Source organism: Chenopodium quinoa, unplaced genomic scaffold, assembly GCF_001683475.1.
Source record: "Chenopodium quinoa cultivar QQ74 unplaced genomic scaffold, ASM168347v1, whole genome shotgun sequence".
NCBI classification, from domain to species: domain Eukaryota; kingdom Viridiplantae; phylum Streptophyta; class Magnoliopsida; order Caryophyllales; family Amaranthaceae; genus Chenopodium; species Chenopodium quinoa.
This window is the reverse complement of record NW_018745482.1, coordinates 771,594-798,066: the sequence shown is the minus strand read 5'-3', so window position 1 is coordinate 798,066 and position 26,473 is coordinate 771,594. Positions and strand designations below refer to the sequence as shown.

The 26,473-nt window shown below is 38.0% G+C and overlaps 2 protein-coding genes across 2 annotated transcripts; one reads left to right on the top strand and one right to left on the bottom strand.

Moving 5' to 3' along the window:
• The first annotated feature begins 3,852 nt into the window (after positions 1 to 3,852).
• On the top strand, positions 3,853 to 15,030 carry LOC110715184 (translation initiation factor eIF-2B subunit beta-like). Its single transcript, XM_021893757.1, has 11 exons — positions 3,853 to 4,443; positions 4,958 to 5,040; positions 5,135 to 5,289; positions 6,559 to 6,840; positions 7,451 to 7,580; positions 8,701 to 8,808; positions 9,378 to 9,480; positions 9,564 to 9,689; positions 11,099 to 11,292; positions 12,252 to 12,358; positions 14,607 to 15,030. The coding sequence occupies exons 2-11, from the start codon at positions 4,988 to 4,990 to the stop codon at positions 14,615 to 14,617; spliced, it is 1,269 nt and encodes a 422-aa protein (XP_021749449.1). The 5' UTR covers positions 3,853 to 4,443; positions 4,958 to 4,987; the 3' UTR covers positions 14,618 to 15,030.
• A 519-nt stretch (positions 15,031 to 15,549) lies between these two features.
• LOC110715189 lies at positions 15,550 to 17,841 on the bottom strand. Its single transcript, XM_021893760.1, has 4 exons — positions 16,873 to 17,841; positions 16,631 to 16,689; positions 15,725 to 16,536; positions 15,550 to 15,635 (listed from the first exon to the last, which is right to left on the bottom strand). The coding sequence occupies exons 1-4, from the start codon at positions 17,839 to 17,841 to the stop codon at positions 15,550 to 15,552; spliced, it is 1,926 nt and encodes a 641-aa protein (XP_021749452.1).
• Positions 17,842 to 26,473: the final 8,632 nt, after the last annotated feature.

Below are 26,473 nucleotides of genomic sequence, written 5' to 3'. Positions count from 1 at the left end.
TAATTGCCGTACAGGAGGATAAAATTGTATTTTCCTCAAAAAATGTTCTTTGATTCTAATTAAAACTCTAAAAACTCAACAAAAATCAATTTATCAATGCTAATTGAATTAGGAATGAAAAGAACCTTCTAGAAGAATCTAGAAGACTAAGACCATTCCTAATTGCATTAGGAATGATAAATCTATATTAGGCCCTCCCCTAGATCATTGGGCCGCATATAAGGCTTAAACCGGGCCCAGTTCAGTAAATTGGCCATAACTTCCTCAATATTCATCGGAATTGGGATTATAATATATCGTTGGAAAGCTCTTGTCAAGCCCCATCCAACTACACTAATATTGGATCCATATCATGGACCAACCAAACTGGATTGTCTATTTTCTTAAAATAAGTTTTCAAAAATAGAGAGAAGAGAAAAGAAATTAAAACTATCCGCAACACTGAACTTTTCACACTTTCAATTCATTCGATTATGATTCGACGCAAAAGGTACTCATCACTGGGTTTGGTTTTGGGGAGATACAAATGGGTGTCTACACTAATGCACTAATTTAAACTTCAAACTACCTCTTTACTCTCTTTACATAAATTCATGCTATACCTTTCCTTGAAATTAAGTCGTATATCAAAATTATTTTAAATGACATATAAATATAACATCTTCCTTAATGGGATGTTCTAATTTTAAAATAATTGTAAATGTCATATAAATCTCAAAGAAGCCAAGTTCCATAGGATATATGTTTGATCGTCTTTAATTCATTGGCTGAAAAAACCAGTATTCACTGTGTCTTCACTGTTTTGTTGGTATACTAGACTACTAGTTTACCCTTTCTTGATAGCTAATATATTGTTCCACATAGGAAAAAATTATTTTTAACCAGGAAATGTGGTGTTTGTTGATGGTTATGGCTGGTTCCACTTGTGTATGTAATGATGTTGATTATGCTGTAATGATATAGTTGCTTGACATTTCTTATAGAGAAGGTCATCCCAAAGACCATTGGGATTGATCACAGTCATTGAATAAAGCAGTTGCATCTAAGGTGAGAGCACTACTATCGTCATAGTACTAGCATGGCAATCACGATTTAGTGTGAATATTAATAGATGAAGTATAATACTTGTAGGGAATAATTTCAAGCCTTTAAAATCCCACTAGCTTGAACCCCACTGTGATCATACACTAAAGTACGGTGGCGTCCAAAAGGAAAGAAGATAGAGCAAAAGAGTCGCCAACAAGTTTTTAAGGAACTTGTAAACCGTTCACGAGGTGAAGGTTACACCCCTTAACGATCCAAGAGATCGCCAACTCCATAAGGTCATGAACCAAATAAGGGTTCGGGGATGAAGGTACAAATCCAACCTAAAAGAGATTAAACCTGCCCTAATAATAGGCCTCTACTTTATTCTAATCGTATTCATGTGCGCTTTCTGACTAACATACAATCAATAGGATTAACCCTAAACCTGTTTAATCTATGTTGGTTGAACTTAATGCACAAATAAACTATTATTGGCGGTCACTTGAATTATAATCATATTAACCTAACAAGATTATTAATTATCTTATTAAGCGTGATTGCAAATACCAATTCCCTTTAACCTGCAATAAAAGGTGATCAAGCAATAACAATATAAGATATATATCAAGCAACATATAAATAATCATAAGTATTAGAAAGAACATAGGAAGCATCATACTTTTAAATCATACTTGATATTAAAGACACCCTAGACATGATACTAGGAATATCATAACAATCAACACATGATGTCTACATCATACAATCAATAAAAATACTTACTTGGATGCCTCATACCTCTTTTTAATTACAAAATACATACATTAGTAACTTCAAGGAAAATAATAATCAAAACAATTAAATTAAATAATTGAAAGAGAAATTTGGGACCAAACCAGAAATTAAAACCTTTCACGTCTAGGGCGAAGGCAACTTCAAATATGGCTAGGTGTTTCTAGATCTTGTGAATGCGGAATTTTGTATGAAAAAGAAAGAAAGAAAGAATGCTAAAAGATTAATGTTATTGAGAATTGATGAAAGAAAGATGATGAGTGAAGAGAATTGGATGAATGATAATTGGTGAATGATGAAGACTTAAGAATAAGGAGAATTGGTGAATGTTGGTGATTGTTGATGATCGTTGATTGTAGATGATGAATGAAAACGGAGTTTTTGATACGATATTTATAAAGAAAATCAGCCAAAAAAGATAATTTATCAAAACAAAGTCTGAAGATCACAGAAATACATTGGCGCCAGCCCTGGCTCATTGGCGCCAGGACCAGTGGCTAGCGCCAGGCGCCAATGGCTGGCGTCTGGCGCCAATCCTGGTTCCAAGCGCCAAGGCCTGGGGTTGGACGCCAAACCGGCTTTTAACACGTTTTCGAAAATCTGATAAAATTCCCGTACTAGAAGATAAAATAATATAATTTCAGTTGAAAATGCTATTTGATCTAATTAAAACTCTAAAGAATCCTAATTGAATTAAGAATGATAAAACCTTCTAGAATGTTCTAGAAGACCAAAACCATTCCTTATTACATTAGGAATGATAAATCATATTAGACCCTCCCCTAGATCATTGGGCCGTACTTAAAACTCAAACCGGGCCCAGTTTAGTAAATTGGCCATAACTTCCTCAATATTCATCGGAATTGGGCTTATAATATATCGTTGGAAAGGTCTTTGCAAGCCCCATCCAACTACACCACTATTGGACCCATATCATGGACCAAACAAACTGGATTGACTGTTTTCTTAAAATAAAGTTTTCAAAAAGAGAGAGAAGAGAAAAGAAAAGAAATAAAACTTTCCGCAACACTAGACCTTTCCACACTTTCGTTTCATTCGATTATGATCCGACGTGAAAGCCACTCATCACTGGGTTTGGTTTTGGGGAGACACAAATGGGTGTCTACAATACTTCATATCTATTTTGGTAGGTTTTGGAGAAAATGGAGTTTATGTTGGATCCATGGTTGGTCAGTGTTAAAGGGGTTATTTCGTTAGTGTTATAGGAGTTACTCCTCAATGTTATGGGGTTACTCGGTCAGTATTATAGTCATTGCTTGGTCCATGTTATAGGAGCTACTTTGGTTTTTTTTTTTTTGTTTTTTTAGGAAAAATTGAAAAGTATAATCCCACCTTTGTCAGTTCTGCTTAAAAAAATTTCACCTTTGAATAATCTAGAAATAATTCAACCTTTGCCCCCTATCTGCTCAAAACAATCCTACAACTTGTTTATTTAGTATTTTTATATCCACCCATCTCTCTCCTCCCACCTCCCCACCTTATTCCATGGCAGCCTACCATGACCACCACCTCTTTATATCCACCCCCAAACCATAACCACCACCTGACCCCACGCTACCCGGAGTCCCGGACTGGCAAACCCCCCTCCCAACTCAAAATCCTTTACTCACGCACCAACACAACAACAACACCATCACTCACTACACCTCCCCTCGCGGCCTTGCCGCCAATCCACCTCTCTACAGCCGGGCACCACCCTTATCCCTGCCCCACTACAGCAACAACAACATCAAATCATTCTCCAAACTCTGAAACTTCTCCCCATAACACCTCACAGGCATATTGCAACAATCAAATGGAGAAATGATGGGTAAGCAATGAATGAAATCACATTTGGTTAACTTGGAAGAACAAGGATTGAAACTTCACATTCTAGCATTAGAATTAGAAAACAGAATTTCAAATGGATAAAATTCAGCAGCAAAAAGGAAAGAGAATTGGAAAATTTGAAGATTGATACTGAAAGAAAAAGCCTTGAGAATGAAAGGATGATGCTTTTTGCTGTTTGCGCGTCGGAAAGGAGGGGTGAGGCTGTTGCGGCAGGGGTAGTCATGGGTGGGCTTGCTCCGTTCTGATGGGGGATCGGGAAGAGGGAAGGGGAACATGAAGGGAAGGGTCTGCAAGTTTTTTTTATCCTAATTATTTTTTTAATTATACAAAATATTAAGAATCTATAAAATGGTGAAACATAGCAACTCACCTTCTTTTATAGGTTAGCAAATTAACAAACAGGTTAAGGGACTATTTTGAATAAATGGGGGGCAAAGGTAAGATTATTTTTTAGTTTATTCAAAGGTTGAATTATTTTTAACAGAAGTAACAAAGGTGAGATTATTCTTTTTAGTTTATTTTATAAGTGACCAAATAATAGCAGGCTAATAATAAACTTTTTATTTATTTTATAAGTGACCAAATAATAGCGGGCTAATAATAAATTCCAAACAGTTCACCATCTCCGAATTTGCACACCTTGCTCAAAGTGATTAAAAGAAGATCCTCAAAATATAAAAAACAAAAAAAATAATCCTCCTTGTCTCTTTCCTCCATTGAAGCGGCTAAACTCTGAATTCTCCGCTGAAGTAGCTTTCTCTCCTCCATTGAAGCGTAAGATGCCTTTTTTTTTTTAATCATCAATTCTCAGTTTCCCAATCTAGTGTTAACGTTGATTGAATTCTATTTAGGGTTCGAATTGATTATTGAACTATTGGTTATAATTTAATTACTGAAATGCTAAAGTTTTGCTATTCAATTTTTCAACCAAGAAGAATTTGATTGATAGTTTAATTGAAAATAATTGCTAATGCATTGCAGAACCCTTAAATGTTAGGACGGAAGTATTAAAACCCTGGCTTAGGCACTTGCCTGTTAATTAGTGGATGATTTTGCATATTGTGATTATCGTTGTTTAGTTGCGTACTTCTTATTAATAATTCTAATGGTTAAACGAGTCGTTTTTTTTTTTTTTTTTTTTTTTTTTTTTTTTTTTTTTTATTTTTTTTGTAGTTCAAGATTAGTGAAATTGGATAGAGTATATTGTTAGACGAATCATGTGTTTTTTTTTATTGTTAAAGATTAGCAAAATTGGATAAAGCTTAATGAGTGACATCCATGGTTTCAGGTCTGACATTTGGGATAGAGAGAATTAATAATGCCTGACGTACAAGCTCTAGTCAATGACTTTGTTAACAAACTCAGAAAACGGTGAGGTGACTATGCTAAGTTACTCGATTTGTGTACATTTTACAGAAGTTTTTAGCTTTTTTTACGAAGAATTTTTTTGTTGTTTGTATTTTAGTAAAATTGAGGGGTCACAAGCAACAGCAAAGCACACTGCAGAGTTTCTTCGCTCCGTTATATCCCAGCAGAGAATTCCTTATACAAACCAAGCTGGAGCTCTCATTGATGCGGTAAAGGCTGTTGGAGAGCAGCTAATTGCTGCCAACCCTGTGGGTAGGCCTCTATTATGTGTTATTTTTAATCCGAAAAATTGCAATTGACAATGTTGTTTGACATCAAACTATAAGTTATGCCTTTCTTTTTAGCTGAGGTGTAAAATGTTGTTGCATTTTAACTCAACTTGTTGAGAAAAAGAAAAGAGAGAGAGAGAAGTCTCTTAAACCATTTCTCATGGCAACAAGAAATGTTATATAAGGAAATCAATATGGAAATCTCTGAGGAATCGTGAAGTGTGGTGAAATAAGGGTCTAGAGTTGTTCGTGCTTCATATTTATAAAAATTGTCAATACCCTAGAAAATCAAATTGCTCCTAGTTCGTAGCAGTCATCCTTGATGAAATGTTTTTACTATCCTATTTTGAACCATCTCCTTCACAATAAATGAGAAATAATAACTATTTTTAAGGAAAAAAAAAATTTAAGACGCATTGACAAAAGGATAAGATGAAACTATAATGCAATATTTGTTAAGGAGTATAATTATTGTAGGAATTAGAAAGTGTAAATTTCTCAGCATGAAGCAAGCTATAATTTATGGACATGATTAACATACTTAATTGGATTTCTTAGTGATATACTGGCATCACCTCACATCTGATGAAAATTCTAAAGAGTTATATGATTAGTTTACATTTCTAAAGTCGAGTTTGTTTTTTGTTGGATCGGCTATCATTTGGATCATCCATGCAATGTCTTCCAGTACTTTGTTGTTACGAGAGTAGTATCTAGTATTTTAGAATTTAGATTCTTGAAAGGTTCTAGGCACATTGATTCACAGATTTTGTAGAGTCTATTAAAAAATTAGGAGGCAAAGGCAACCACATAAGAGCTCACTTCTTACTTGAACATATTAAAGAAATCTTTTAGGAATCCTCAGCAGTAGAGTTCCTGCTTATATTTCATGCCACTGAATCAGAAAAAGGTATTTAAAGGTTCATTTAATTTTTTGTTCTGCTGTACTTTGTTAAAATTGTGAAGTGTATTAAATTATTAATGCAATTCATAAACAAGACTAGTTTTTTGTTGTTAAAAATGCAAAGAAGTTAGGTACTCGAGTTTGTCTCTTGTCCTCCAACACCTTTGTAAGATTGTCTTAATTTTTTTTTTTTAATATAATTTTCTTAAACAAATTATTATTGTCTGACTGAATGGAACAAATAAGTGGGAGACTCACTCGTCTTCTTGTATCTCAGTGTATGGAGGTGATGCCTTTAATGTACGTTGTCGGAGCTTTTAGTGACCTTCCATCTGATTTGAACTGCAGAGCTTGCTGTTGGTAATATTGTCAGGAGGGTGCTACATATTATTAGAGAGGAGGATTTATCTCTTACTACCGCTGCTATTGGTGACCTAAATATATCAGTTGGAAGTGATGATGATGAAGATGACAGAGATGATCATCCTGTTCTGTCAGCAGCCGTAGTAGCTGCTGCAGCAAGGAGCACTTTGCGCCCACCATCACTACATACTCTTCTTGAAGATGTACCCAATGCTTCTGCTGCTCCCCTTTCTTCATCTGGGGGTGATTCTGAAGGAAAAAGCAAGTGTAAGTTTGTGCACTTGACGCGAACCTTGCTGTAGCGCATTGTTTTCTTTATGTAAAAATGAGTCTGTTTTGTCACTGCTATATAATGGATATTTCAATCCCTACCAGCACTTCTAGATGCATTTTGAAAGCTTTATATGTATTTTGTAAGCCCTTTTGCTGGACCTCATAGCCAACCTTATTTTGTCCAGCCTCAATGTACCTGCCTTCCATTAACTTCATCAAATTTGCTCTCTGCCTTGTTGTCTTTTAAGTCAAATGCCATAATTTGCACTCTTTGCCCTTTGGCTGTCAACATTTCCTTTGTATAACAGCTTATATAATTGTTTGAGGGCCACCAATGTGTGTGATTGTCTGCTCAACTGCTCATTTTGAATAAGAGATATTATTATATATTTTCTTTACTCTAATTAGAGTTAAATAAATAAAATAACTCAGAATTCTAGGTTACTGGGTTTACCAATAGAAGCTGATACAGTACCCTGATAAGGAGAATGATAGTCCTTGAAAGGGCTTTAATGAAGATAGGAAGAAGGGTGCTATAGTAAGATTATCTGGAGCTTACCATTTTTCCTCTTTCTACTGATTAAATTATGATTGCATTTTGCAGCTGCTGATAAGAGTTTAAGGATTCGAAAACTGAAGCATGATATCATTGAATCTGTTAATGAGCTCATTCAGGATATAGACACTTGCCATGAGCAGATTGCTGAGCAAGCAGTTGAGCACATTCATCAAAAGTATGTTCTTGTTTTTACTTCTATAACATGGGTAATTTGTTGCCTATTTTGGATGGTTCCTTATGACGATTCATGTTAGCCGACCCCAAATCATTTTGGGACTAAGGCTTTGTTGTTGCTGTTGATGTTGTTGTATATGCATAACAAATGTGAAATCATTGTTGAACAGTTTTGCTGCCATAGGAAGGTGTTGATTTTCCTTTTGATCTTCATCCAATTTAATTGCCTTTCTACTTGTAGTATATGCTTTAACCTTATCTAAATGTTGGATATAAGTGAGTGTTCTTTCTTAGTTTCACGAGCGCTGCTACTGCCTATCAATATTTGCAGAAATTAAGAGTTTAGAGAGAGAAAATTATAAAATAATTTGGGATATGATTTTTGTTATTTCCACAGGACTCTCACTAACTATTTTCACAATGCCTCATTCCATGCTTCTCTTCTGCTATTTATTACATCATACTACTTGGCTTGTTCACTACTTTACTGCCACAAAAATAAATAAAATAAAAAAAATAAAATAAAAAAAAATAAAAAATAACATGACAATCTCGTGATGCCTGTCTCTTCTTTCTCTTGTAAGTCGTAACCATTTCTTCTAATCATTCTTATTTGTCCTCATCTGACTTCTTTACCCTTCATCTTCCTCATTGCTTTGGATATGAGTGTGGGACCTTCTTGTGTTGGTTCCTTGCAGGTTCATATCTAGAAGGGACTGTTTTTGTCTATATGATCTTTTACCTGCTTAATTGATTAGTTAATCAATTAAGATCAAGTACCTGTTCACAATCTGTCTGGCTGTCTGGCATATGGAATTTAGTTTGGTTGCACTGCTATGTTTGCCTAATTTTCACCTTTTTTTTGAATTCATGTTTTCTGGCCTGGTGATCTTGAGGATGTAATGATTGATGCCCATTATACATGAAGTCATGAACAAGGAAAAAAATGTTTTTTTGTTGTGATTTGACATCTTCTGTTTGCTAAGATTTATTCTAGGCTTTCTTGAATTAGGGTGTCACTATACATGCAACTATGTGTACGTAGGCGCGTGTGTGTTTGTGTGATAATTTCCTTTTAACGTGGCTTGTTCAATCTGCTCATTAAACCATGACTGTTGCAGTGAGGTAATTTTGACTTTAGGACGGTCAAGAACTGTGATGGAATTTCTCTGTGCTGCAAAGGAAAAGAAACGGTCATTCAAGGTCTTTGTTGCGGAAGGTGCTCCAAGGTACAAACATTTTCCTTGCATTTTGTTAAGTTAGGTGCAAAGCCAGTAAATATACAATCTTTGCATAACATCTGTCTAGGATCTTCTTCAGAAGATGAGATCTTAAGTAAAAATGATGCACCTATTAAACCTATATTTTGAATTTTCTTTCTGAGATAATCTATGAAAGTTTGCTTACATTAGGCCTTCTTTTCTACATTTCTGATTTTGCAAAAAGGTGAGTTGATATCACTACATGTCTACATCTTCTTTAACTCTCAAGTGAGTGGGATAGAATAATAGTTCTCCTTAGACTACAAGTATGCATGTTAGAGCTTTAGAGGATTATCTAATGAGTTTGGTACTCCATAAAATAGAGATGAAAAAAAAATATGTAGTAAAAAGGTAGTGCTAAATGCTGACTGCTGACTGCTGAAGATTTGAAATTGCACAGTTGTATACATTTTTTGCGGGTTATTTACTTTCATATTGGAAAGTCGCAGAAGTCCAAATGTATCTAAACCGACATTATGTTTAGTATATGTTTTCATTAATTTTTTGCTGATATGTTGCTGTCACATTGGAACCAGGTACCAAGGGCATGTTCTTGCCAAAGAATTGGTGGCTAGAGGTTTGCAGACCACTGTGATTACTGACTCTGCTGTTTTTGCCATGATATCAAGAGTAAACATGGTACGCTTGTCCACTTCCGTTCGTGTGTCAATTTCTTATCAATTGAATTTAGTCATATCCATGTATTGAAATATTGTTTGAAGGTCATAGTTGGAGCTCATGCTGTTATGGCTAATGGTGGACTGATAGCCCCTGTTGGCTTGAATATGGTTGCTCTTGCTGCTCAAAGACATGCTGTTCCTTTTGTTGTTGTTGCAGGCAGTCACAAGGTGATTGCTCCTGGCTTTTACCCTTCTTTTAATGCTTGGTGCTTTAAAAAGAATCTTCATCCACAGTAGTCCTATCCGCCTATGTGCCTTAATCTGCTTTTCCACTGAGCGATAAAATGCTGTAATTTTTTTAATCGGGCTACGATATGTAAAGATTACCTCATGGTTTTTCAAAATCTTCTTGTTCTTGTTTGAGTCATTCAACCACCTCATCGTTATGGTGAATGCCTTGTTAATCTTACAGTATCTTGGCTGAATGTCTGCTCATTAAAATGGGGAAAGTTGCTTATGCCTTTTATGATATAGTGAGCTGGAATTTATTTATTTTTTGTTTGAACTGGAGTAGTTTAATAATCTGGGTGAAGAGGCCTTTGATAGATATGATTGCATACTATTTGTTTTATTTACCGGCCAACTATAGGATACTTCTTGAATATCTTTGTGGATCAACATTAGGCTGCTGCAGAGAATGAGCATTTCACCAAAGGTTCAAGGACTTCATGGAAAAAGCTGACCTGTACCTGAGTGTTGAACTCTGAAGATGACTACCATTGTGTTTACCTGTGAATTTGTGGAAAGAAGGCTTTTATCCTATGGAGACCTTAACGGAAATTGAAATTATTTTACATGATCAATTCTGCTTGCTTTATACACAAGAACAAGGTGTACAGTGATAAGCAATAACTTTAATGCTATGTTTGGATAACAAAAAATGGAAGGAAAGGAAGGGAAGGGAAAGGGAGGGAGACAAACTTCCTTGTTTGGATAATATGTTGGGGGAGGGAAGGGGAGGGAAGGGGGGGGGGGGGAGGGATCCATTTTCTCTCCTCCTTTAATAAAGACCATCCCTTCAAAATTGGAGAGATTTGGAGGGAAAATGGAGCTCATCATTTCCTCTACTTTCCCTTCCTTCCCCTTCCTCCTATTTCCCTCCCTTCCAGTTCCCTTCTAATTTATTATCCAAACATAGCGTAAAGATGCTAGGTACACTTTTAAATATGAATTACATGACTAAATGCTTATAACGTTATTGCTGTAAACTATCTAATATCTAAGTATAATATATGACTTGGTAACACGTAAGCTACTTTGAAGTTGCATCAACATGAAATAGGTTTATTGATATATCCTCCACATGTATGTGTTTAGCTGCAGATTAGTTGGTTGGTATATATATAAATAAATATGCTATTTGATCTGCTACCCTTCAGTGATGCTGTCTTTGTTTATCACTGGTAATGTCTATGTGAAGTATTACGCTATTCGACTGCAAGTTTTTGACCAGTTACATCATGCTAGTAGATGAGATTATTGTATAATATCTTTGAACTTCCTATATTTCTTATGATTTTTTAATGCAATCTATATAGCTTACAAGTTAATTGTGCTGAACGTCTGACTTATGACAGTTATGTCCCTTGTATCCTCACAACCCCGAAGTCTTACTCAATGAGCTGAAGTCCCCATCTGATCTACTAGATTTTGGAGAATTTTCTGATTGTATGGATTTTGGAAGTGGCAGTGGCAAACCGCTGCTTCATATTGTCAACCCAACATTTGACTATGTGCCACCAAAGCTCGTTAGCCTCTTTATCACTGACACGTAAGCTGCTCTTTTTATATTTTATTTTGGAAATTTAAATCCCATGTTTATTTCGTCTTCTGATAATGGTCCTACTTTTTTTCATTACCTGGGAATACTCCCAACCTTTAAGGTTTGTCTTCCTAAATTGATCCCTTAGAGACCTCCAGATGTAGATTAACAACAATATTAACATCAATGCCTTAATCCCAATGACAGAGTTGGCTAAATGGACCAAGAATTCATCTCTGGTAGTTGTCAACCAAGATCCTCTCCTTCCATGCCTTTCAGTTATTATGTGCTCTTGTTAGCCTATTTCTTTATATCTTTCCTAAATACCCCCATACAAGCCTTCTACTAGAGATTCTCATGATCCCAACTCTATTTTCCTTACTGGTGCATCTTCGGTCGTGATCTTACTTTCCTAATCAATGCTAATGGATCCATTAGAACCAAATCATCCTGAAGACAATGAAGCTTGCCAGCATATCCGCTCTCTACGTCTTTTCCTGCACCTGAAATCTTGGCAAGCATGGGACATTTTTTTTAACCTTTATTTTTGTATACAAAAATATGGCATTTTAGGAGAAGGGGGTTAATATATGCTTCAACCAAATGCATGTTATTTTAAAGGCCAGCTTGGAAGAGAGGTAATTGGTTATTTAGTTTGTTCAACTGTCATGATTAAAATACTGGATTCAACACATGGTTTGGAATACTTTATTGGTGAATTATTTTAGTTCTGCATCCTGGCAACTTGCCTGACTTCAATAATCCTTGGTTCACAGGCGTAACACACAAAATTTCCCTTAATGTAATTGAATAGAGCATCTCTCGAGGTTCTAAATATATTGGTGTCAATGGGTCGTACTTTTTATTGTTTTGAGTTCTGTTCTGTAGCTACATTAATCAGTTTAAAGGTTTTTATTTTGGGTACCTTGCTCATAGACATATCATACATCAAATTTTCTTTGTTGCAGCGGAGGGCATAATCCATCATATATGTACCGGCTGATTGCAGATTATTATTCTGCTGATGATTTGGTTCTACAACAAAAGTCAACTGCTAATTCCAAATCTCTATCCGGTACGTTGAGTAATATTGGTCTTATATCTGTTATGGCTGATTTGTGGTGTTTGTTAAGCATGTGTATGTAAATTTGATTTTTATTGTAAAAAAGAAAAAATTTATTAAACTGCTCAAAAAATAAGTACATCAAGAGGACAACGTGTCCTTGGAAAGAGACTGAAAATCAGAACTATAAGTTAGCCCAATTCCTTTGTAAGTCCCCAATGGAGTAATTTGGGAAAGCCCCAGACTGCCTTAGCCCATTAAGAAAGTAATACAGTTACCTTATCCCTCTATACTTCTATAGATCGCATGAAACAGTAACACCATTAAAAGTATAACCATTTCGCTATGACCACTCACATAACAAAATTGCCATAATCACATTTTGCCAAAGCAACTTCTTCTCCTTTCCTGCACAGCACCCTGAAAAGCAAACTGCAAAAGGTCTGACCTAAGATTCCTCATAACGGGATATCTAGGGGAACAAATCAAAGAATTAAATAAAAAGCTTTACTTGAAACACCACAGTAGAATGTTCTGTCCACACTCATGAACTCTCCTCATCCTTTGTATAAATACCAAAAGGTCTTACATAGAACTGAGTTTTTCTGTCTTTTGGGCATGGGCTGGTCTCATCAACTGTAAGTCCCAGGCATTGTCACTTTTGAAAGTGGACACTGGGGTATATGGAGAAAAGATAGGTTGAATCGGTGAGGACAATGGCCACGCAGAGGCTGCTCACCTATCTAAAATCTTTCCAAAACTAGATTATCTTCCTGTCCAGCAGCTTTAGTAGAATAGAAACTTGCGAAATAAATTTCTATGGATAATAGTGAGTCACAAGAACAATACCTTGGGGGACCGCCAATTTTACACTGCTTTTGATGATATCATACTGGATGATGTCCATTGGGTCGGATTCATGACATTCAAGAGGGCGTATTCAAGATGTTCAAGAGGAAACCTCCACCGCTATTTTCCCATCAAAGCAACTTCTTTGTTGAAATCACTCTTTCGTGCCCTAAATCTCTCGCTGATTTTGGACAACATACTAATTCCCAACTTCCAATATAATCTTTTGAACCTCCCCTATATAATAAACCTTGCATCAACCTGTCAATACTATGTGCAATAGCAACTGAAGTTTTGAAAAGAGAGAGACAGTAGAGAGGTGTACTAGAAAACAAAGATTGGATACCAAGTGCATGAGAATTGAGAGTTGGGGTTTTGGAGTGTTGTGGTTAAGTGCTGCAAAATTGAGACTTATATTATATATAAGATTATTTTATTAATATTTTTCCCACTCCCATACAGCACCAAGCTACAATGCCACAGCCTACCTGGCCAGCCGCTAGTCAACTGAACAAACGCCACCCCCCTTCCCCACACCACCAGCTAGCACCCTTTCTTGCAATCATTCCCTCCTCTGCCCCAACAGCCCCTTCCGCAACACAGCTACTGAATTCCCTACCTCTATTGTGTGCCTTGTGCCATGGCCTACCACCAACTTCCCAGCCACCACCCCAATCTCAGTTATCCGCAATCCTAAATGCTACTACCTTTCCCGTTTCCTGACATAAATTCTCTAGCTATCCGGAATCCTCAACGCTACTGCCTTTCCCATTTCCTCACATTAAATATCTAGCTCCTCACATGCTGCCTCATCTCTCCCTTATCCCAAGCCAAGCCTTTCCCCTTTAGCCTTTTCCACACACGAACTGTACAACAATCGGCGCCCATTGCTCTTTGATTTGCCATTATTCACTGGGTTATCCCCTTGTCATTGGCACCCATTAGGGCCATTACAACTACCATTTCTCCCTCTTCCCTTCATATTAGGCGGTCTGGAGGAAGAGAAATGTCTACTGGTGGCATGGGGAAGGGGTGGTGATTACTGTTGGTGGCACAGGTAAGGCTACTCAGCTAGTAAAGCTGAGTTTTCAGGTGTGACAAGGTGGAGGAGAGCAGAGGAGATGAATAAGGGAAGTAAATGAAATTAGGGGGAAAAAACTTGCTTTCTCTTTTCTTTTTAAACACTTACTGATCATTGTTACAGAAAATACATCTTAAGGTCTTGGAAATTACTAAATAAAAGCACACGGATTTTTTGGTGCAATGCAAAAAAAAAAAAAAAAAAAAAAAAAAAAATGGTTCACCAAATGTAAAGTGCGAAAGTAGAGTATAACCAATATTGCCACAGTTTCTCCAAATGTTTTCTGAAGGTGCCATTCTTTGCTCTGACATTCTTTGGGTTATTTGGCAGGTCTTGTATGAATTTACCACCTTGAAAGACTGGCTGTGAATTCAGCAAGAGATTTGTAGGTCGAAAAGGTTGAAGTGATTGGTGGTAGCCTATCATTCTCAAATGTGAGACCAAAGTTTTGCTAATACACCTTGTTCTATCCCGCCACTCCCAAGCGGAAATAATGGGAAACCGTACGGGGAGACTAACTGATGGTTACTTTTGCTCATGTGGGTGAATATAAACAGCTAGATCCTTTATGCTGTTATTGTAGATGTAAAAGTAAAATCTCAAATTTCAGTTGCTGTTTATTGGTAGCATTCAACTGGTTATTGGTATTTAAATTGCACATGGTAGAGTAAATTGAGGCTTTAACCTTATGCTGTTTTGGTACAGAGAATTTATACAATCATTATAATCTAATAACGAAGAAAATTACCTCTAACACGTTATGCCACCCACTTTCATTAGCTTTCACCTTATCGGAGTATTAAATTTTGATTTCACAACCTCCCAATGGTAAAGCAAAGGAATTACAAATTGATCTAAGCTAATATAATGTATGTAACAGAATTTCATTTAGTAATTTTCACTTATAACATATGTCAAACCGTCTCAAATTATATTCGACAACTGAGATAAGTGCAAAATCATTTATACTACCTTCGTTTACATTTACTTGCAATTTTGGCTTATTATTTAAGAGACAAAAAATGTTCCAAAGTTGCAAGTAAATGTTAACGGAGGTAGTTGTTATTTTATTTTGAGCATATTATACATGTTAATGATTTTTTTTTTTTTTTTTTTTGAAGAAATTATATGTTAACGATTTCATTTTTTTTTGGGCAAGGAGAACACAGAACAAAGAAACAAACCAAAAAAATTAAAAAACAAAAGACAGTAACTCCCTTGACGAGCCGCTCCTGCAAGATCATGAGCCTGAGAAACAACAGCCCTAGGCACCTTACACATGACAAACTACGAATGAATCCAACAATGCCCGAATATCCTTAATAACCCAAGCCACAGTTATATCTGCAATCCCAGGACCTAAAAGTAAACGAGAAATTCTTGAGCAATCAGTAAGCAGCAAGACACGAGAAACACCAAGACGGATAGCATGTTCAAAGCAAAAAAACAGGCCATAAGCTCAGCTTGAAGAGTCGAGTTAGCCATACAGGCACGAGCCCCACCATGCACCAGAGGAGCAACGGAAGAATCCACCACACACCAACTAACACCTGCACAATGAGTAACAGCATCCCAGGCACCATCAAAACAAATAGACAACTCACAACTATCCCCACTGCTACCCCTAAGCACCCGAAGCAAAGGAGAACTATGAAAACCAGGAGGACTTCCAAAACAAGAACCACCAAACAAGCGAGCCGCTTTACCTCTTTCATACCAAGAAAAAGCTAATTGAAGAATAGAATATGGAGAGAAAACCTCAGATAAAAAACGCACACTATTCCTAGTAAGCCAAATAGCCCACAGAAGACCAAACACCCTATCCATATTATCCCAGTCCCTTACATCAATCAGGGCAGAGATACAGTCCGAGAACCACTTTGGCCAAGGACCAGACACAAAAGGAGCAACTAAACGGGTTAAATTGGCCTCCCCCCAAAGCCATTGCATCAGAGGACAGTCCCAAAACAAAAGAATGATCGACTCTGAATTAGCACGGCAGAAAATACAAATAGGATCTACAGGAAGACCCTTGCGAACAAGTAACGCAGACACCGGAAGAGCGTTATGCATAACTTTCCAAGCAAACATCTTCCATTTCGGAAGGAGAGGAGTGCCCCACAACCGTTTCCAACAGATTGCAGAACTTCGAACAAGATCCAAATTAAAATGTTGAGACACCAAATAATTGTAGGCTGTCTTAGTAGAAAATATACCATCCTTAGTATACTTCCAGTATACAAAATCATCAATCTTTTGTCTGGGAATATCAAGACTAATAATAAAAGAAGCAACAAGAGGAGGAAATAGCTGGTGAATCAAAGAAGTTATTCCAAATTCGAGACCCTACTGACAGTAACTCAGCAACAACACGAGGTCGATCATTATCAGGAATATCTTCTTTAAACTCAATCTTGACATTAGGAATCCAATTATCAGACAGAATATTAATATTCTCCCCAGAACCAACCTTCCAAGCCAAGCCTTTTGACACAACAATACCTCCTTCAAGAAGCCCCCGACTACCCCAAGAAGGTCAAGACCTAGGGAGAGAAGGAGACTGCGAAAATAAATTTGGATACTTAGCCTTAAGAACCCGAGAAGCTAACAGCTGTGGCTGTCTCATAAGCCGCCAAGATTTTTTAGCCAAAAGGGCCTTATTGAAAGAACGAAGATGACGGATACCTAAACCCCCTAACCCTTCAGGAGAATGCAGAAGCGCAGAAGAAGCTAAGGCCAAACCCTTAGAATCTTTACCTGATTTCCACCAAAACCGAATCAACATAGAACCCAACCGCTCACAAACTGTATTTGGAACCTTAAACACAGATAAAATATGATTAAAAGTAGCCACCAGCACCGAATTAACAATAACCAGCTTTTCCGCTGATGAAAGGTTCAGCGAAGCATAATACAAGAGGCGTTGGGCCACCTTATCCAACAGAAAATGGAAATCCTGACATTTTTTCCGCCCCAAGTCAACCGGAAGCCCAAGATAATAGCCTAAAGACGATCTAGCTTCCATCCGTAAGGTCGACGACAAATAATCTCTGAAATCATCTGGAGTATTAGAACTAAATTTCACAAATGATTTCTGCACATTTATCATCTGACCAGAGATGGAACAAAATTCATTCGTAATTGAGAGAATCTGATCACAAGCCGATGGCGAAGCCCGGAAAAATAACAAAGCATCATCAGCAAAAAATAGATAGGACACAGAAGGCGCCCTGCAAGAAATCTTCAACCCCTGGAACAAGCCACGCTGTTCATCCCGACGCAAAATTAAGGAAGAAATCTCCATACATAAAACAAATAAATATAGAGATAAAGGATCACCTTGACGTAGGCCACACTTAGGCCTGAAGGGCTGAGAAGGCGTACCATTGACCAAAATTTGATAGGACATAGTTGTGACACATTGTTGTAAAACATGAACCCAATACGGAGGAAACCCAAAACGCCTCAAAACTTCCCATAAAAATTCCCAATTTACCCTATCATAGGCCTTGTTCATGTCAAGTTTCAAGGCCGCCGAACAAATTTTAGAAGAAGAAGAATTCATGAATGAAAGCAATTCATGAACCAATAGTCCATTATTAATGAGTATTTATTATTTTTGGGTATGATCGAATAAATCATGACGATGAGGTATTAATGACGGAGGTTGAGAGTTCGAATGATGATTATTGGAGAACAAGTTAAGTGAGATGATTAAAGATGATCTAATGAGGTAACCATTATGTCTAGCAATTGTGTTTAGTCCCGTATATGTAACTATTATGTTAGTCCCGTATGTGTGACAATTATGTCTGGTAATCATGAATGCACCTGTGTAATCTTAAATGGCCTGTTACTACATCATATGTAAGCCTATATGATATGTTTGACATGTTATGATTTAAAAGTGTATTATGTGCACATGACATGACATGATCTTTTATATCCTTGTATATATTTTTAATGACCTATGATATGATAAACATGTTTATTGATGTATTTCAGCCTTATGATTTATATTAATGATTTTATATATACAATGTTCAATTGATTTGCGGATCTCTCGAAAGTATGTTGATAATCTACGAATAACTTATTAAAAGATACACAACATAATAAGTGAGAGTGAAAGACCTAGTGATGGGCGTTAGAACGGTCGTACATTCCACACTCAATCAAACACATTTATTAACAAACACCTTACAAACCAAGCATAATGACAAGTAAGAGTTCGGTCCACAAGGAACGGGATATGATTGCCAAAGGTCTTTACACTTAAGCTAACTCGAAGTCAATTGGTGAATTGGGGTTCATCAAGAAGACAAACAAACTATGGTTCTAAATCAATGAATTAAAGATACTAGGGAATGAGATCCACTCAACCAAGGCAAATAGGCAAACGGGGAGTAAAGTAGACAAGATATAGCAAGGACTATATGTAAAATCAACCTCATGCAATTAGAAAACAACTCACACTACTAAACTTAGATTCCTCATTAGTTTAGCAATAGATGATACATAATCAAATTACAATAAGTAATGACGTACTCAATTTACACTTCCATGTCAAATTAGGCATATCATACTATCAAACTCCTTAGTCAAGGGTAGCTAAACCTATCATGAGGAACTAACAAGCAATCTCATATAATCAATTTAATTGCAATACAAACATCAATGCTTCTCCCACATTTGCATAGTTAACCCAAAAGGTCGAGCTTCACCCAACCCCTAGCAAGAAGACTACTCACGACTCATGTTTATCAACATGCAATCAAGAATTAGGGTTCTAAATACTTCAATAATTGGGGAAAAGTGGTTAACAATTGAAATAACTATCATCCAATAACAAATTACCAAGAACTAAGAAGATTTAAATAACATGCAAATACCAAATAAAATCTGAAATTAAAAGGAAGAAGGTTGGAGAAATTACTAATTGAAGCTTCAAATGTTGAATACAAATTGCCAAACTTTGAGAATAATTCTTGAATTTCACTAATACAATGATTTGATTTGATGAAAACTAAGCTAAATTAATCCTAAGGAATGTTTCAAACTAAGAGAGGTTTCTGAAAACTAGGCTACTGTCTTTTTTTCTTTTTTTTTTTCAAAAACGATCTCAAAAGGACCTTAAATAGTCCGTACAAAATTGGCTGAGATCGGGAAAAGGTCCGACCGAACTTTGGGTAGGTTCGGTCGGACTCAGGGTAGGTTCGATCGAACCCTGTGTAGGTTCGGTCGAACCTCCCTGATCCTTGTTTGGTCGAACTTTTGAGGTTCGACCTCTTCTGCAAAATTGCTGAAAACTGGCTTGACACTGCCTTCACTGCACCCTGGAGGTTCGGTCAAACTTTTCAAAAGTTTGACCACACCTAGGTTCGACCGGAACTTTCAGAGGTTCGGCCACACCTCCTCTTGCACTTCCTTTTCTTGCTTCCTCTCCTTCCCTTTTGCTCCTCTTGCCTTTGTCCATGCTTCCATACTTGGCCGAGGGGCCTCCCACCGTGCATAGGACCGTCATGGAACCTGCAGAAGATACCAAAGTTCACGAGAGCATGGAGATGATAAAATAATGCATAAAGATTATCAAAATAAGCGCAAATAAGCATTACTTTTCATCAACACATAAAGAATCCATAAGAGGATAAATGAGGTGGAAAAACCTAAGAAAAATAAGAGGAAAAAGACCTAAATACTACCCCTAAGAGGGACATAAATGTCACTCATAAAACTCCCCCACGCTAAGCCTTTGCTCGCCCTCGAGCAAAGCAAAGGAAAATGAACAAGGGAGAAAGAATTAGTTATTCAAACATGCAAGGAACAAAAGAAAAACCGAAATTGCTTTTAGCAAAAGCAACAAGCCATTTAAACCCCAAGGTCGCCGATGAGGACGAGTTGTGATCTCGTGAGGGTTTCCAGAGAGCATACCCCACAACTCTTACAAAATCGTGTTCAAGACAAACCAAAAACAAGGGAAAGAGAAACAACAAATCCAAAACAAATCATAGCCAAATCGAGCTTTTGGAGATAACAAACATGAATGAGTGTCAAACTTTCTGAGTAGTAGAAGTGAGCATGCAAGGGGATGCCGAAAGTTGATTGAAGGATAAGTTATGCTAAGCATAGAGAACTCAAACATGCACCACTCCCCCCCGCATTCCATACAATCTTACCGCGTTCCCTCATCTAGATTCAAATCCGCCCTTGGAGATAGCATCAAGTGACTCCTCGAAGGAGCCGGAACAAAGATAAAACACTGCAAAATAGAGGAACCCGACATCTCACCAAGTCATGCCTTCTCCATATGCTTGAGTTCCAGCTCCCTCCACCGACTAGTGACTCAACCAACCTAGGTCAACAGGGCATTGAAAGGGTTGTAATGTTGGCTAGGGGGTAAGGGTGTGGAGGAATTTGGAAATTGGTGCTTAGCCTAACCGTGAAGCAAAGGGTGATCAAGCCTCTTTTTCAAAATCAATCATCAACCAATTTTCAAACTACGTTGCCACAATCTTGAACTATAATGCCAAACACTTTTGAGCTTTCGCTTTCCTCTTACATCTTCATTCATCAACTCTTCGTTTGTCACATTCTCTCTGTTTTTTTTTTTTTTTTTTTTTTTTTTTTTTTTTTTTTTTTTTTTTTTAGCTTCAAAGGCTTTTTCTAGGATTTACATTTGCTTTTCTTGAACACATATTCACAAAAACACTGCTTCACTTTCCAAGTAGAACCATTCCCTTCCAAATTTCAAATCAAAACTACAATAAGCCCTCATGGCTTGAGCTTCACGATTCTAAGGGTGAAAGTAAAACAAAAGGGCCATGGGCTTGCAATGTGCTATAATCAAGGAGGGGAAGACTCAACATGGTAAGGGCAAATGCAACCCAAAAATACAAAAGATAAAAAAAAACTAATACTAGAAAACAAAAATAGTCACCGAATGAAGAATGCCTTTGTCATTCGTAGGTTAGTTCGGTCTCGATCTCGGGAACCAGACACCAAGTTCTAGATCTAAGCATGCCTTGGTGAGGATCCTACGCCGCTCATACAAGTAATGTTGGAGGCTTGAACAATAAAGCTCACATCGGGTTATAAAAACCATCTCTAGGGCTTCAAATCCCCTAATGAGAGCAACACCTTCTTACCACAAACAAGTGAATTTGGGTTCGATGGGCCTAACGAGTTCTAGAACAACTACCTTAGCATGAACATGTCCCAGAGTCAACCAATGGCAATCCTGAAGCATGCAAACTTATAACACTCAAGAAGCAAAGCATTCAAACACACGAGTCAACATTATTATGCTCGAAATGAAAATGAAACAACTAAGCTTTTCGTGATTTGCCATGAATAAAAAGGAAAATCTTTTTCATTTTTTCACATTTTTCGAATTTTTTTTTTTATTTTTTTTAATGCAAGGAGTACAAGAGAGATAAGAGGCTAGTAAACATATAATTCACAATCGACAAACAAAGATCGTTCGGCATCAATACCAACGATCACCAGATTCCGTGGAATCAAATGCAAACAACCTCGAACAATCAACTCCATTCTAGTCCAAACTAACTATGCACACAAAGAAAAATAAAGGAAAGTAGGGAAAGATCTCACCAAATGCTGCTTGAAATAGAACACAAGGAAAAATTGCGATCTCACCAAGGTTTCCGGAGCTTGAGTTGCTCCTTATTCCATCATTTTGTGCTTCCGTTTTCAAGCTACAAGGAAAGTGAGCCAAAAGAAAAGAAACACTACAACTATACAAAGAAAAGTTAGTGAACAAAAGGAAAAGACTAGAATTATAAACAAAAGAAAATGATTGACAAAAAGCTATCTACAAAATTTGGATTTTGGGATTTGGATTATGGGATCAAGAGAGAAGAGGGAAAAACAACTTCAATTTTTTTTTTTTTTTTTTTTTTTTTTTTTTTTTTTTGAAATGAAGCGTCATAACATCATCATCATAAGAATATTACCAACCAAAAATCATCTCTAACTACAATAAATTCATTATCCTTGATGGTTCTCCATATGCACAAGCTACCATCCTACCACACTACCCTCATATGTACACTTCAACCAAAAGGAACATCCTCCCCCACGCTAGTCTTTTGCACGTCTCGAGCAAAAGGAATAGGCATGAAAGTCCGGGGGGGGGGGGGAAAGGGAAGGAGAGAACCCTCATTGGGGGTTTCTATCCTCCCGTTCCTTAGGAGGGTTCATGAAATCAAACCCCGGGCGATCCATGAATGGATGGAAAGGTTGGTTAAAGTGCTCATAGGGCCACCCTTGTGTACCCCAACCACCATCAAAAGGATTCGGGGTTGATGGACTTGCCGGATCATAGGCGTAGTCACACCCACCCGGCCGATAAGGGTTGTATGGTGGGGTACCAACACGTTGGGATGGGTCGATAGGACCTTCCCAATAAGCATAGGTGTTGGGGGAGGGGTTGTTAGGGTCATAGGGGTCCCAATGTGGAACTGGACCCTCTTGAGGCGGGTGGTAGGGATAGTTAACATAGGGCGTTTGAACGCCCGCTTGCACAAGACTATCATAGTTCATCCTTGCGTAGTACCCCCATTGTTCAATAGAAGCCTGATTATCAAAACGAATACCATCGAGGGTACTACGCAGGGCACTCATATCAAAAGGAGAAGAGGAAGAAGAAGAAGATGTCTCACCTCCCCCACTAGGGGGGGGGGAAAGGGATGCTCCACTTGGTAGACCGGTTGAGGGTGAGGGATTGCACCGCGGACTTGTTTTTTCCTTAATTCATCGGGGATGAATTTCCGCGCAATCTTCCACCTTAGCGGGTTGGAAGGGTCTACCGAAGTGTGAGGAGGATCCGGGAGGACACACCATTCTTCTCCATTATCTACCAAGAGGATAAATTTGCGATTCTGGGTGGTGTAGTTGATGAAGCGTTGGTTGCGGAGAGCAACAATAGAAAGAGCATAAGGAGGGTAGCCGACGGCCTCTTCCTCTTTGTTTTGGAGCACATGGGGGAGCAAATAAATTTGGTCCTTGTAAGCTCCACCATTCAAAGAAAGGGCAATGAGGGTGATCATGCCCCCCATGTGTATCTCATCACCAAGCCGCCCATCTCGAGTGTCCAACAATCTCGAGATAAAAGTGGTGGAGCATTTGAACTTTAAACGCTGAGGATTGTCGGCCAAGTAAAGGCAAGCTACCTCATCTTTCACCATAGAGCCGAGGTTTGCCTTGAAGAATACGACATACTGAAGGAGCCGGGCAAAGTATCTCAAAGCAATATGGATGATGTTGTTGACCTTTGCGGTGTTAGTGCGAAAGACGGGCTTGGTGGAGATGCTCTGCCACCATTCTTGTTCATTATAGGGAATGCGACACATTGAGGTCATATCGGAAGGTCGATGCATCCTGGTTGCTTGCCAATGGAAGATCTCATTGAGCTCACTCTTGGTTAGGGAATGGTCTTCGTTGAACATACGAAAGTGAAGAATAATTTGAGATTCATTCCCTTCATCATCTTCTTCAATGACTTCCTTGCGGAGGGAAGCAAGGAACTCCAATGTCACGCGCTCATAGGTGTGAGCGTGGAGGTCAATGAACTCGCCCCAACCAAAGTTTTGTGCGAGCCGGACTACTTCATCCATGATGCCAAGCTTTCTTAAGGTGTTCCCGCAGAAGAACCTTGTAGATCGTATGGGACGGTCTATGAGGGTTTTATAGACATCCCAAAAGTGTTTGTTTGGAGCGATGATGCCGTGATCATAGATGCCGGGTGGAGGTGGAAAATTTGACGATGAAGATTCACCCGTCCTCTTCCTCTTGGACTTGCTTTTGCCAAAAATATGCATTGTGAATCTACAAAAATCGCCAAGAATTAACATTAGGAAGATTCAAGCCAAAAGGAGGCACAAGAAGCTCGTTGAGATAAAAAAGTGTGTGCAATGAGAGTAAAAGCCATGAGTTGTGAAATAGATGTAGACGGTAGCAACAATACAACTCAAGGCATTAATGGACACTTATAAACCAAGGCATGAGCTAAAAATCCTATGGAAATCGAATGCAAATCCTAAGAAAACCTAGGCGAAATTGGGCATGATGTCCCCTAAAATTCATGAAATCCACTCAAAACTCATCGAAACCAAACCGAGAACAATGAGTAAAAGTCACAAAATTCCATCCAACTCAAGAATTTCTCAATCAAAATGTAGCATGAACAACCTAGTGAAAGATTAACACATTCAAGCAAACAAATTGAAATCTTGAAAACCCAAGTCATACATGCATATTCATCATGAAACAAGTTCTACTAACAACAACCAACCAATTACAACAAGGAAATCCCAATAACCACTTAAATCAAACAAGCCATGACTAACAATATCAATTATACCACATATCATACTTGAACATGTAAAACATGGTAAAACAAAGAGAAATTGAAGAAATGAGCTTGCAAAAGCTAGAATAACCATACCACAATTGATTGGAAGTAAGTAGAAATCAAGAAGTTTCAAGTCACTCAAACCCTAGAAATTGGGGAAAATTTAAGGAGATTGTAGGAATTGAGTAGTGGATGTTAATGAAGTGAGGAGGGAAAAAGATATGAGTGATTTTTATGGAGATTTGAGGTTGAAGGAGGGGTGACAATGGAGTATTAGGGTGAGAAGGAGAAGAGAAGGGAGAGAGAGAGCCGAATGTATGAAGTAAGAGCGAGAAAAGCAGCGGCTCAAGCCTATTAATTCTGGGCAAGCTCGAAAAAGGTTCGGTCGGACCTTATGAGGTTCGGTCGGACCATAATAAGTTCGACCAAACTTTTGAAAAGTTCGGTCGAACTTTTGGATTTTCCAGAAACTGCCAGAATTCAGCTTAATTTGATTTCCAGAACAGGAGCGGCCGAACTTTCTGGGGGTTCGGTCGGACCAGCATAGGTTCGACCAAACTTTTGAAAAGTTCGGTCGAACTTTTTGATTTTCCATAATCCGATAGTTTTTAGCCCATTTTGAGTTCTAGGGGAGGAGCGGCCGAACTCTTGGGTGGTTCGGTCAAACTTTTGCAAAGTTCGGCCGAACCTTGTTGCAGTTTGGTCGAACACCCTAAATCCCTCTATCTGAAAATTTGCACAAAACTTCCCCTCAAGACACACTAAAATACAACACAATCATGCCTAAGGTATATGGAAAATGCATTCCTTTTTAAGGCAAGACAAACAAGAATACCAACACAAACCAAATACACGCAAAACCATCAATCCAAAGTTGTGAAAGAAGAAAAGAAAACATCAAGCAAATAGAATAGAGGAGGGTTAGAAACTCGGGTTGCCTCCCGGAAGCGCTTCTTTAACGTCACTAGCTTGACGTACTTCACACACTCAAAAGATGAGATTGCATTGCATTGACTCAATCAAACCAACATGAGCATCCTCATAATAAAGCTTGAGGCGATGCCCATTGACCTTGAATGACCTCGATCCATCCAAATCATTTAGCTCAACGGCTCCATGGGGGAACACCTCCTTAACGGTGAATGGACCACTCCACCTTGACATGAGTTTTCCGGGAAATAGTTTCATCCTTGAATTGTAAAGCAACACCTTATCTCCAACATTGAAGGTCTTCTTTTCAATTTGTCGGTCATGCCACTCCTTTGACCGGGTTTTGTACAAGCTTGCACAATCATAAGCATCCATCCGTAGTTCCTCTAACTCATGCAAGTCTAGCCACCTTTGTTCACCCGCACTCGCCAAATCAAAGTTGATCTTTTTGATAGCCCATTGAGCACGATGTTCAAGTTCAACCGGAAGGTGACAAGACTTGCCATATACAAGCCGGTAGGGGGTAGTGCCGATGGGGGTTTTGAAAGCGGTTCTATAGGCCCAAAGGGCATCATCTAGCTTGTCCGACCAATCTTTCCTATTCCTAGCCACTGTTTTCTCAAGAATTACCTTGATTTGGCGATTGGAAACCTCCGCTTGCCCACTTATTTGTGGGTGATAAGTCGTGCCAAAGCGTTGATGGACCCCATTCTTTCTCAGCATCTTTTGAAAACACATTATGAATAAAATGAGAACCATTATCGCTAACCACTGCTCTACGGATCCAAAATCTTGGAAATATCACCTTTTGAACATCTTCATCACTACCTTGTGGTCATTAGTTGGGGAGGCAATGGCTTCAACCCATTTAGAAAACATAATCAACCGCCACAAG

Coding starts and splice junctions, on each gene's coding strand:
- LOC110715189 (XM_021893760.1), bottom strand. CDS start 17,841: ATGAATTCTTCTTCTTCTAAAATTTGTTCGGCGGCCTTGAAACTTGAC. Junction 16,537..16,630: donor CGTGTTGTTGCTGAGTTACT/GTCAGTAGGGTC, acceptor TGATATTCCCAG/ACAAAAGATTGATGATTTTG. Junction 15,636..15,724: donor TCAAGCTGAGCTTATGGCCT/GTTTTTTTGCTT, acceptor GTTTACTTTTAG/GTCCTGGGATTGCAGATATA.
- LOC110715184 (XM_021893757.1), top strand. CDS start 4,988: ATGCCTGACGTACAAGCTCTAGTCAATGACTTTGTTAACAAACTCAGA. Junction 7,581..8,700: donor GTTGAGCACATTCATCAAAA/GTATGTTCTTGT, acceptor TGACTGTTGCAG/TGAGGTAATTTTGACTTTAG. Junction 9,481..9,563: donor TGATATCAAGAGTAAACATG/GTACGCTTGTCC, acceptor TATTGTTTGAAG/GTCATAGTTGGAGCTCATGC.